At 40.2% G+C, this 12,802-nt stretch overlaps 1 protein-coding gene across 1 annotated transcript; it reads right to left on the reverse strand.

Moving 5' to 3' along the window:
• Positions 1-10,629: 10,629 nt before the first annotated feature.
• Positions 10,630-12,357, reverse strand: LOC133779123 (uncharacterized). Its single transcript, XM_062219119.1, has 3 exons — positions 12,236-12,357; positions 11,262-12,118; positions 10,630-11,039 (listed from the first exon to the last, which is right to left on the reverse strand). Exons 1-3 carry the CDS (start codon positions 12,355-12,357, stop codon positions 10,630-10,632), a joined length of 1,389 nt encoding a protein of 462 aa, XP_062075103.1.
• Between the last annotated feature and the right edge of the window lie 445 nt (positions 12,358-12,802).

The raw sequence follows: 12,802 nt of genomic DNA on the forward strand, positions 1-12,802 counted from the left end.
GTTTTTTAAAACAATTGATTTAAGTTTATTTGTATGTATGGCTATTCTTACTAAGTGTTTTCGCTTACTTAGATGTTCATGTGGTAGGTAAGTGCAAAGGCAAAGTGGATTAGTGAGCATCGAAGTTTGCTTGTCGATATGTATATGTGGCCTAACCTGGGGAGGTTTTTGATGGATCACCATTTTGAAAAGAAAAACCTGGAAGTGTTTTATTTCTTTAAGATAATTATTTTGTTATAACTCTGTGGAAGAATAGTTGTATTTCCATTTGCTAAACTAAAACTGTGCGCAAACCATCTTTTTAAAAAAAAATTATATGGATTTTCGGTATAATGAGTTAAAAGTAAAAAGTTTAAATTTTCGCATGATTTTGGTCTTGTATATTTTGTGTCACTACAAGTGGTATCAGAGCTCGAGTTGAGCCGATTCTGTAGACAAACCCATATGTACAGTCTGCAAGACACACCGACACTCACTTTAACTTTAACATTCCTTTATTTACCTCGATTCTTTAAATTGTAGGTTATGGCTGATATATCTGAGATATTTGACCCTTTGATAGAGAACCTACCCATGCCCCTGCGCCTAGGATTGATTACTATAGACTCTTTCATGCTAAGAATCTTTGATGGTTCGAGTATGATCAATGACATCGGCGTGTCATTTGGAAATTGACACATTACATGATAAAAGTTGATAGGGACAACACACCCGAGCGATGGAGAGTGTGTTATGCCGGCACTTGTCTGAGAGGCTCGGCACATATATGGTTTCGTCACAGACGTTGGTGGCTAGTTCGCGGCATGTGAGATAACATTCGTATGCAAAACGAGCTAGCGTTTGGGCCGTGGATTGGCCTATCTCTGTGGTTGATAGCATACCTTGAGGCAGGGCAGTTGAGCCAGAGTAGGATTATGACCTGACTGATGAGGATACTGACATAGATCTAGATATGTTGATTGATAGTATAGATTAAGTTATGCTGAGAGATTCTTGTTGATACTTTTTGTAAAGACTTTGCAAACCTACTAGGTTGTAGGGCTTTTGTATAGTTTTAGAAGGCGAATATAGATACCTAATGTGTAGCTAAGGTTTTCTTTTATATTGATCGTTCTGTTAGCTAAAACTTTATGGCATGATCTGTCATGATTATTTTACATTGCTTGGTTATATATCTGAATGTTATGACGATTTGTTTTGAGTTGAATCGTTATGATTTTTCCTTTCTTTTCCTTCTGTGTGGAAAACTTGTATACTTAAATGTTTTAAACATTGTTGTATAGACACTTGTGATGGTGCCTAAAACTCGAGCTAGTGGAGGTCGAGATAAATAATCATTCTTAGGCTTAATCATACCATAAGCATTCCAACTAAACAAACTTTCCCAACAAATTTCAAACCATTCATCCCTTGTTACATCTTTTTTTGTGCAATGATTGAGATTTTTTTTCTTTCTTTTCAATGATTGAGAAAACTATGCAAAACAAGCTTATTCTTCTTTTTCTTTCCCTTAATACACTCCCCCAAACTTTGATTTTTCAAGAGATAACTATTTTGGAGTGTAATCATTTTGCACTTTCTTTTTCTTTTCTTTCTTTAACTTTTCATAATTACAAATAATTTTATGAATTACACATTATACATACATCCCATTACACATTCACTCCCCTCACATAATAGTTTTCATGCTCATGGTATGGGTCAAAAAGATTAAATGGTAATCCAATTCACAGCTAGGCTCAAAAGAATGTGTTAACAAGAAAACAGTTATAAAGCTCAATATGGTTAACTAATGGGTATACCTTGAAAGGCACAACTAGTCCAAAAAAATTGCCTATATAATTTTCCTAAATGTGCATTGTTTCAAATTTCATCTCAAATAATAAGCAAACAGGTTCTAGAAATTTTTTCAAACCAAATCCAAATTTGACATGCATAAAATAATTCAATTATAACATTTTCAATTTATGAGAAATAGATCTCTAATGTCAATAGATCACAGTGAAAAAACAAAGTAATCTAACCAAGCACACAGATTGTTTCAGAAGCACATTAACTTTTCCTTTGGAATATACTACATAATAATCAATCATATTAAAATGGCAATTATCATCAACTCTAAAACATGACTCAATACAACTAACTAAAAAAAAAAACCAAACTGAAAAACACATCAAATAACATAACACTAAAAATAAATCTCTCCCCCAAACTAAAAACCTAACATTGTCCCCAATGATAAAGACTTACCTGCGCAACCATGTCAGTATGGCGGTGGTGGAGGCTGGGATGAAGATCCATCAAAAGGTTGAGACGACGGATGCTGTGTTTTTTGAAATCTAGCAAATTGTAAATGTAGAGATGGAGAGAAAAATGGAGAATATGGTGGTGGTGGAGAAAAATAATTTTGACCTGCCTCATTTAAAGACCATTGACTAACTAAATTATCTAAGAGAGCCACATTGTTCACTTCGTACTCGTACTGTTGTCCCATATATTGATTCATCATTTGACGTTGCTAAACCATGTATTGATTTTGTTCGAGAATATAGTCCAACTTTTCAGTGATTTTTTGCATGCTATGGTCACTACTACCCCCTAGCAACACCGGATCAACATCTTCTTCCACCTCAGTTTCAACACGGCATTTACCCTTCTTCCTTGTCTGTGGCACATACAGAGTAGGTGCGGGATAATCCTTCATTAACGTAATAGACAAAGGTTTCTGCAATGACTGATAAATATCTGTGATGAACTCGGGAACTCCAACTTTATAGCATAACATAGTGATTACAGACCCATGGCCCAAACCTCCAGTGGTATGGCCTTTTTCAATGTACTCAATGTTCTCTTTAATCCACGATCCCATGTTAAGAGTCATTCCTATCATCAGCTCATACATCAAAAGTACTTAATCCTTAGTCATGTTAGACACATAACTCACTGGCATACACCGAGCACATACAAAGAGAGCCCAGAATCTGGCCTCAATATTCAACTGACATGAAGCAATACTCTTGGGTAAGGAACCAGATAAGTTCCATGGAGCACCCTCAAAACATAACTTCTCCGCTACAACAACATAATCTATGTACGCTTTCAAAAATCTTAAATATTCCTCCTCTTGCTCTTTTATATGTAGCACATTAAACACCTTATTAATTGATTCAGCTGTGAAAGGCACTCGCTTGTCTCTAACAAATACTTTATTGTTGACGGTGAAATCTCGTCAACGATATAAGGTTAGAAAACTAAGACTGTATTGCAAAAGGTATCTTAGAAGAAGATGGAGGCAACTTGAAAGAGTAAATATGCAGAACTACAATGGAGTCAAAATTGTATATTGCTTAATAACCTTAGCATACAGTCAATTTTCCAACCCCCTTTCTGGAGGGGTAATGATCTATTTATATTGGAGCTCTAATGACTCCTCATACATTGTGGTCCCTGGGGACAAGAATGTACATAGGTACATTGTCAGGGTAGTGACACAGGTTGTGGTGGGCCAGAAGGCCATAGTGTCGGCCTAGTACCTAGTCAGAGGCATGCATGTAGTGCTTCCACTTTCTGTAAAAATCCATTCCTCCACTACTTGTGTTATACAGATTTCATGGTCATGCTTCTATCATCCTCATGGTCGTACGTCCTACACACGTACACGTATGGGTGCTTTGTAACTGATGGTTATGCATGCGAGGCACGAGAGGGTGTGAGACCCAACGTAGTGTGAGACCCTTAGGTGCATGGTGAGGCATGACAGTGTAAAAGACCCTCGAGTGCATGGTGAGGCATGCAAGGGTACGAGGGTGCAAGACCCTCGGGTGCGCGACGAGGCATGCGTGGGTGCTAGGCGCTTGCGAGGGTACGAGGGTGCGTTGGTGCGAGGCGCTTGCAAGCGTACGAGGGTGCAAGACCCTCGGGTGCGCGAGGATCCCCGTGGTATGGAGTGCCTCGCTGTGCGAGGCTGGCTGAGGTAAGGAGCGCCTCACTTTTCGATGCTGGGCGAGGCCTAGAGTGCCTCGCTATGCGAGGCTGGCTGAAGCAAGAAGTGCCTCGATTTGCGAGGCTGGGCGAGGCTGGCCAAGGGAAGGAGTGCCTCACTGTGCAAGGCTGGACGAGGCCTATGGTGTCTCGTTGCGTGGGGCTAGGCATGGCATGGTGCGAGACACCCTTCTAAGCATGGGGCTCATTTGAGTCGCAAATCGCCCTGATGGCGTGAGGCATTATCCTAGGGAAATGTTCACCTATAATTTCCATACTTCCATCGAGGAAAGCTCTAAGAGAAATTAGTCCATATTCCCAAGATCCACATGTTCGAGCTCAATAGCATGAATACCCGACCTTTAGCCATGTGGTCTAACTAGGGACCAAAGATTTTTTCCTTGCTCACATTCACCCTTGCCCCCCAGCCTAAAGACTTCCTGGTAGACTCATAATAATGCTACACTTACTTTTATCTGATGGTACTGCTGGGTGATTCGTGTCGGTTGGTGCACTTTGATTGCTTGTAAGGATATGTTGACCCCTTGGGTTCTTGCAATCCTTTTATGTATTTTAGCGCGCGCTTATTATTTTTTTGCAAGAAGCGTCCTTCTCATCATTAGGCATAGTACTATTTTTGCAAGCGTCTTCGTTGGGACCGTTTTTGGCAAGCGCTTTCTTTGAGACCCTTTTTGCGAGCGTCTACTTTGAGACCCTTTTTGCAAGCGTCTACTTTGAGACCCTTTTACGATTTTTTAGGTGATCTCTCCTCGTGTTGGGACTTTTATGGCTAGATGGTCATCGTCCAATTTTAAACTTGGTAAAAGACCCCTCTAGCATGACGTCTCCTTCTATATGGACTCTTTAGACGTATTGGTAGCAGGGCGACTGGAGGAAGGTTTGCTTTCTTCAACATGCGAGTTCTTATGGCCCTCTTCCACCCGTATGTACTTCTGTGCTCTTTCGAAGAAATCATCTAAATTTGAAACTTCTCTTTTGAGCATGCTACCCCATAACTTGCTTCATGGACGAACTCCGACTGTAATAGCCATCTTGAGTTCAGCTTTGGTTAAACTCCCCACCTTTGTTGCTTCCATATTGAACCTATGGATATAGTTCTTCATAATTTCATTTTTGCCTTGCTTTATGTTAACGAGTCTGGTAATTGGCATAACGTAATGACAGACCGCATGGTGCTGCTGAAGAAATTCGCCAGAGAATTGCTACCATGATTTGATTGTTCTTGGCCTTAACCTATTGAACCACTTGTATGCAACACCTTTAAGTGTAACAACAAAGAAATGACATTTTTCTCTGCTGTTGACCCCCCTTAACCTCATCAAGTGATTGAAGTAGTCTAAGTGATACTTTGGGTCCGTAGTACCCTCGTATGGAGTCATGCAAGGCTCTATAAGGTTGGCGGGGATTTGCTTGGCCTAGATCTCCCTTGTGAAGGGAAAATCATGGTCAAATCCTTCATCATCTCTGTGCCCCCCAAGTGCAGTGATAATCTTGCCTTGAAGGTGCTGCATTTTGATATCTAGTTCTCTCCTCTTTTTGCATAAGGAGTCTTGCGGGTTCTTAGGATGATCCCTTGCCTTGGTTGTGTTCCTTGGGGGAGCCGCGGCGGATATGTTTCTTACTTTTGACCTCTTCCCATGGAGCTCTTCTCTTAGGCCAGGGGGTGCCTCTTCTAAGTTGACCTCTGCTTCATTCTTACGACCATCATCTTCCCCCCGCCTTTTCTCTAGGGGGCATTTCATCGGCCTAGGTCCCTCATGGTACTTTGTCTGGGGAGTTTTACTGCTGGAGAGTCGGGTTCTCCCATCGTATGTGGGGACAATATTTTCTCCTTTTTCACGCTCCTTCTCGTTATGCTTAGGAAGGGGTATGCTTGACTTTCCTTGCAGGAGGTCGTTTAAGACCTCCTGCATGTTCTCTATCGTGGTTTCTAGCCTTCGAGTCTTTTTATGCAACTCGCGAATCTCATCCTTGTAGAAACGAGTCCTTGAGTTGGAACTTACCAAGTGTACTCGGGGACTCTTGCCTGGCCTGTGCGTTGAGGGACCCGGGTCTTGGTAGCCTAAGCATGGTGCCACCGGGGACCGAGGATGTGGGTACACTGGCAGCTTTGAGTAACCTCCGTCGGGCTTGACAGCTTGGGACGATGCTTCCTTCTCCTCCCCTAGGGGAGGATATTCCTCCGGCATATCTCCATGCCTAGGCGGAGGAGGGTCTTTCCTGGAAGCCATCATTTGTACTCCGTTCAGGTGAAGCTCAACCTCTTGTAGCTGCAGCAAGCGTTTTGAACGCCTTGGCATCTTTCTTTTCTAGAAGTGATGAAAGAACATTGGCTTGATGCTTGTTTTTCCCACAGACAGCGCCAACCTGTTGATAGTGAAATCTCGTCAATGATATAAGGTTAGAAAACTAAGACTGTATTGCCAAAGGTATCTTAAAAGAAGATGGAGAAAACTTGAAAGAGTAAATATACAGAACTACAATGGAGTCGAAATTGTATATTACTTAACAGCCTTAGCATACAATCAATTTTTCAACCCCCTTTCTGGAGGGGTGATGATCTATTTATATTGGAGCTCTAATGGCTCCTCATACATTGTGGTCCCTGGGGACAAGAATGTACATAGGTACATTGTCAGGGTAGTGACACAGGTTGTGGTGGGGAAGAAGGTCATGGTGTCGGCCTAGTACCTAGTCAGAGGCATGCATGTAGTGCTTTCACTTTCTGTACAAATTCGTACCTCCACTACTTGTGTTATACAGATGTCATGGTCATGCTTCTGTCATCCTCATGGTCGTACATCTTACACCCATACACATACGGGTGCTTTGTACCTGATGGTTATGCATGCGAGGGTGTGAGGCCCAACGTAGTGCGACACCCTCAGGTGCATGACGAGGCATGACAGGGTGCGAGGGTGCGAGACCCTCGAGTGCATGGCGAGGCATGCGAGGGTACAAGACCCTCTAGTGCACGGCGAGGCATGCATGGGTGAAAGGCTCTTGCGAGTGTATGAGGGTGCATTGGTGCGAGGCGCTTGCAAGGGTACGAGTGTGCGAGACCCTCGGATGCACGAGGCTCCATGTGGCATGGAGCGCCTTGCTGTGCAAGGCTAGCTGAGGCCTGGAGTGGCTCACTGTGCGAGGCTGGCCGAGGCAAGGAGCGCCTTGTTGTGCGAGGCTGGGCGAGGCCTAGAGTGCCTCGCTGTGCGAGGCTGGCTGAGGCAAGGAGCGCCTCGCTGTGCGAGGCTGGATGAGGCATGTGGTGTCTTGCTACGTGAGGCTAGCCGTGGCATGGTGCGAGATACCCTTCTAGGCATGAGTTCCATCTGAGGCGCGAATCGCCCTAATGGCGCGAGGCCATTAGCCTAGGGAAATGTTCACCTATAATTTCCATACTTCCATCGAGGAAAGCTCTAAGGGAAATTATTCCATATACCCAAGACCCACAGGTCCGAGCCCAATAGAATGAATACCTGACCTTTATCCATGTGGTCTAACTAGGGACCAAAGATTTTTTCCTTGGTCAATTTTTTGCATTCACATTTATCATTGTGTTTAGCCTTTAAATTCACATAGAACTCATAAACCAATTATACGTTCGCTTGAGCTAGTTTAGTAACAAAGTTGTCCCACTTTCGAGCTGCTAGATTAGCTATAACAAACTTAAAAATTTGATGATCAAAGGGTTCAGATTGAAATTCTACTTCTCTTTTAGGAATCAACGTTTTTCTCACAAACTTCTCATACCGTTCTTGAGCTGAAAAATTTATAAACCTTGTTTCATCAAACTCCTGTTCTGGTGTGTCTTCTCGTTGTTGGGATGTAGATTCTTGCTTTTACCTTTATCCTTAGACTTCCCATCCTTACTTTTAGGAGCCATAGTATCTATGCTCTCAACAACAAAAATCCCAGAAAAATTTTCGGCAGCACCACCCCTTAAATTATATACTTTCCTTCTTAAAAATCACCTTATAAATCCAATATCACAGAACACAATACCCAAATAACACAGATCACAACAGCAAAAAGCAAATTTCTACAAAGACAAGCAACATTTAAACCCAACCCTAAATGTGGAAGGAATCTTTAAATTAAAATGAGTGAAAACACTTACTAGCCTTTGAAATGGCCTTCCACGTGCTTGAATGACCAAAGCCCCTTTACAATTTTAACTTTCTTCAAGAAATTTGAAACTTTGATTTTTAGGGTTCAAAAAGTTGATTTTGAAATTGTTTTTGTTGGGAAGAATTGGATCAGTGGGAAAAATGGCTGAGAGAAGAGAGAAGATGAAGAAGAAAGGTGGAAAAATATGGTGGGATTTCTTGGAGGAGGCTTTAATGGAGGATAAATGGTTGTTTTGGGGTGTTGGAATAGAGAGGAAACGGAATGGGAGAAGAAGAAATGAGGGTTTGGGGAAAAAAATTCAAAACACAGCCTTTTTTAAAAAAAAATTGAGGGTTAAGGGCGATGTAGTGCTACTTATATAGCGCCGTAGCGCTACCTGGGCGATTCTGGCCAATTTTCAATTATGAGAATAGCGCTGTAGCGCCATTTGCATAGCGATGTAGCCCTACTTATATAATTCACACCTCCTTTTTGTTCTGAAAGTAGCGCCATAGCGCTACTTTGATAGCACTGTAGCGTTGCAGCTTCCAAAAATTTTATGCTAACTCCTCTGTAAACAGCGTTGTAGCGCTTCTTCAAGAGCGTTGTAGCGCTATAGCTTCCAAAAATAAAATTTTCTAAGCCTTTTCTTGTAGAACCATTGTGTTTTTCACGTTTTTCACAGTTTATAAATTACATCAATTTTTTTCTAATTACAACTAAAAATAAATAAAACAAATTCCCTAAAACATTGTTCCAAACAAAACAAAAACAAATAACATAAAGTTAAAGTAAAAGAAAATAAAATAAAAGTAAACATAGGAATGCCTCCTAAGAGCGTTGTCTTTAACGTCTTTTAGCTGGATTTCAGTTTTCATTCAATTCAGAGTGGTTCCATAATCACCACAGACTGGCATTTTTCCACCGGGCCCTCCAAATAATGCTTCAATCTCTGACCATTCACCTTAAAGTGTCCCGTCTTTTCGCTATGAATTTGCACTGCTCCATATTGAAATGAAGCAACTAATGTGTATGGTCCTGACCATCTTGACTTCAATTTATCGGGAAAGAGCATAAGTCTATAATTGAATAGTAGTACTTTGTCTCCTGGTTGAAAATCCTTCCTAAGTATCTGCTTAACATGAAAGGACTTCGACTTATCTTTATAAATCGATACGGGTGACAATTGTTATAGGACCATTTGCAAGTGGATGGTAGAACAATGCCATAATGAGTACAGAGAGCAGTAAAGGACTTGTTGCAAAAATGACTCCTTCTATCACTAATTGCTCTTGGAGTACCGAACCGGGTAAAAATATTTTTGAGAAGGAATTTAAGTACCTCTTTACCATCACAATTAGGAGTTGCTGCAGCTTCCACCCATTTAGAAACATAATCCACTATAAGCAGAATGTACTTATTATTATAAGATGGTGGGAAAGCTCCCATAATGTCTATTCCCCACACATCAAACAACTCAATTTCCAAAATACCAGTCATTGGCAGTTGATCTTCTCTTGATATATTACTAGTTCTTTGACAACGATCACAACTCTTGACAAAGACATTAGCATCTTTAAATAATCTAGGCCAATAAAACCCTCATTGCATAACTTTTGCTGCTATTCTTGTTCTTCCGAAATGACCGCCACAATGCCAAGTATGACAATGAGTAAGAATGGAAAGCATTTCTTCTTCTGGGACACATCTTCCAATCACTTGGAAGCACAATGGCGAAACAGAATGGGATCTTCCCAATAATAATGCTTAATTTCCGAATAGAACTTTTTAAGTTGTTGCCTTGACATGTTAGGAGGCACAACATTCACTACCAAATAATTAACATAATCTGTGAACCAGGTAGCTTTTCTTCTCCATCAATAAAAAATAACTGTTCATACGGAATAATGTCATCATTTTGTACAATTTTCTTATTAGGATCTTCTTCTAATTCCAATCTAGATAGATAGTCCGTAACTAAATTTTTTGTCCCCCTTTTATCATGAATTTCCATGTCAAACTCTTGCAATAATAGGACCCATCGAATCAAGCGAGGTTTTGCATCCTTCTTGGTCATAAGGTATTTAATAACAGAATGGTCTGTATAGACAATGACCTTATTACCAATTAAATATGGTCTAAACTTATCAAATGCAAAAACAATTGCAAGTAGTTCCTTCTCAGTAGTTGCATAGTTTAAATGAGTAGCATTGAAGGTCCTACTAGCATAACAAATTTTTCGGAAAACCTTCTTAACTCGCTGTCCCAGAATTGCTCCAACTGCATTATCACTAGCATCGCACATCAATTCAAAGGGAAGTTCCCAATTTGGTAGTACCACATTCGGTGCAGTGATCAATTTCTCTTTCAACGTATTGAAGGCTCTTTGACAATCAACATCAAAATTAAAATGTACTCCATTCATTACTAGAGCAGACAGGGGTTTAGAAATCTTGGCAAAATCTTTAATAAATCTCCTATAAAATCCAGTGTGGCCAAGAAAACTTCGAACACCCTTAACTAAATTGGAGGAGGCAAGTTCTCAATAGTTGAAACCTTCGCACGATCTACTTCTACTCCTTTGTTGGAAATCTTATGGCCCAAAAAAATTCCTTCACTCATGATAAAGTGACATTTTTCCCAATTCAGGACCAAATTAGATTTTTCGCATCTCTTTAACACCTTCTCCAAATTCTGTAGACACATATCAAATGATGGGCCAAAGATTGAGAAATCAACCATAAATATTTCAATGCTCTTCTCCACCATATCAAAAAATAATGACATCATGCGTCTCTGAAAAGTAGCAGGAGCATTGCATAAACCAAATGGCATTCTAGGGAAAGCAAATGTACCATAAGGACAAGTAAAAGTTGTTTTCTCTTGATCTTCGGGAGCAATAGGTATTTGGTGATAACCAGTATACCCATCTAAAAAACAATAGAAGTGCTAGCCCGAAATTCTATAAAGCATTTGATCAACGAAAGGCAGTGGGAAGAGATTTTTCCTTGTTGCCTTATTTTGCTTTTGGTAGTCAATACCAATTCTCTACCCCGTCACTGTACGAGATGGAATTAACTCATTATTCTCATTTTTTACTACTGTCCATCCCCCTTTTTTTGGTACCACTTGTACTGGGCTTACCCACAAACTATCTGAGATTGGATAAATAACACCAGCATATAACCACTTAAAAATTTCTTTTCGAACCACCTCTTTCATAGCAGGATTTAGCCTCCTTTGAGCATCAATACTAGCCTTACTGTCCTCCTCCATGAGAATACAGTGCATAACAATAGATGGGCTAATTCCTTTTATATCAACTAAAGTCCAGCCAATGACCAATTTATGAGCTCGAAGTACTCTTAATAATTTTTCCTCTTCAACAGTAGATAATGAAGCAAAAATAATAACAGGGAGAGTATCATTCTTACCCAAATAAGCGTATTTAAGATGATCTGGTAAAGTTTTCAAAAGTACTGGTGGTTTCTTTATCGATGGTAGTGGTCTCTCAGGCCCTTGTCCAAGTTCCTCATATTTCTTCTTATAAATAGGGCCAGCGGAGTTTAGCCAATTTATATATTCAAGAACCTCAATACCATCACAGTCTTCCCCTCCTTGCGCATTAAGGTTCATCTCAAGCGGATCTTCAACAAGTTGTGTCTTTGAAAATTGTTCCTCAATTACATTTACACTAAAGCAACTATCAATTGCTCTAGGATACTTCAAAGCCCGGAACACATTAAATACAACCTTATCATCTTGCACCCTTAGCCTTAATTCTCCTTTTTGAACATCTATCAAGGCTTGACCAGTGGCCAAAAATGGTCTTCCCAAAATAATTGGAACATCGTCATCTTCCTCCATATCAAGAACAATAAAATCAGCGGGAAAGATCAATTTGTCCACTTTGATAAGAACGTCTTCAATAATACCTTGGGGGTGTGTCAATGAACGGTTAGCCAGTTGTAGAGTAATCGTAGTGGGCCTAGCTTTCCCCAAACCGAATCTTCAAAATACAGACAATGAAATTAGATTAACGCTTGCACCTTGATCACATAAAGCCCTCTCACAATGAAAATTCCCAATGGTGCAAGGTATGATGAAGCTGCCTAGATCTCTCAACTTTTGAGGAAGTTTCTTTTGAATTATGGCACTACACTCTTCTGTCAAAGCCACAGTTTCATAATCCTCTATTTTTCTCTTATTAAACAATATCTCCTTCATAAACTTCACATAACTAGGCATTTGTTCAAGAGCTTCCGCAAAGAGGATGTTAATTTTAAGTTTCTTAAATACTTCAAGAAATTTGGAGAATTGCTGCTCAAGATTTGCCTTACAGAACCTTTGAGGATAAGGAATCGTTGGTGTCGACTAGGTGTATTTTGGTGTCTCTTTCTTTGGAAGGTCTTCAGTAACCTCCTCTTATGTTGGATTAGGTACAGGTAGATAAAGAAACATTCTTAGGCTTAATCACACCACAAGCATTCAAACTAAAAAAACTTTCCCAACAAATTTCAAACCACTCATCCCTTGTTACCCCTTTTTCTGTGCAGTGATTGAGAATTTTTTTTCTTTCTTTTCAACGATTGAGAAAACTATATAAAACAAGCTTATTCTTATTTTTCTTTCTCGTAATACACTCCCCCAAACTTTGATTTTTCAAGAGATAACTGTTTGGAAGTGTAATCAT

This window comes from Humulus lupulus, chromosome 5 (genome assembly GCF_963169125.1).
Source record: "Humulus lupulus chromosome 5, drHumLupu1.1, whole genome shotgun sequence".
Classification (NCBI taxonomy): domain Eukaryota; kingdom Viridiplantae; phylum Streptophyta; class Magnoliopsida; order Rosales; family Cannabaceae; genus Humulus; species Humulus lupulus.

Coding starts and splice junctions, on each gene's coding strand:
- LOC133779123 (XM_062219119.1), bottom strand. CDS start 12,357: ATGCCTAGTTATGTGAAGTTTATGAAGGAGATATTGTTTAATAAGAGA. Junction 12,119..12,235: donor CAAAAGAAACTTCCTCAAAA/GTTGAGAGATCT, acceptor TGTATTTTGAAG/ATTCGGTTTGGGGAAAGCTA. Junction 11,040..11,261: donor TATTTATCCAATCTCAGATA/GTTTGTGGGTAA, acceptor ATTGTTTTTTAG/ATGGGTATACTGGTTATCAC.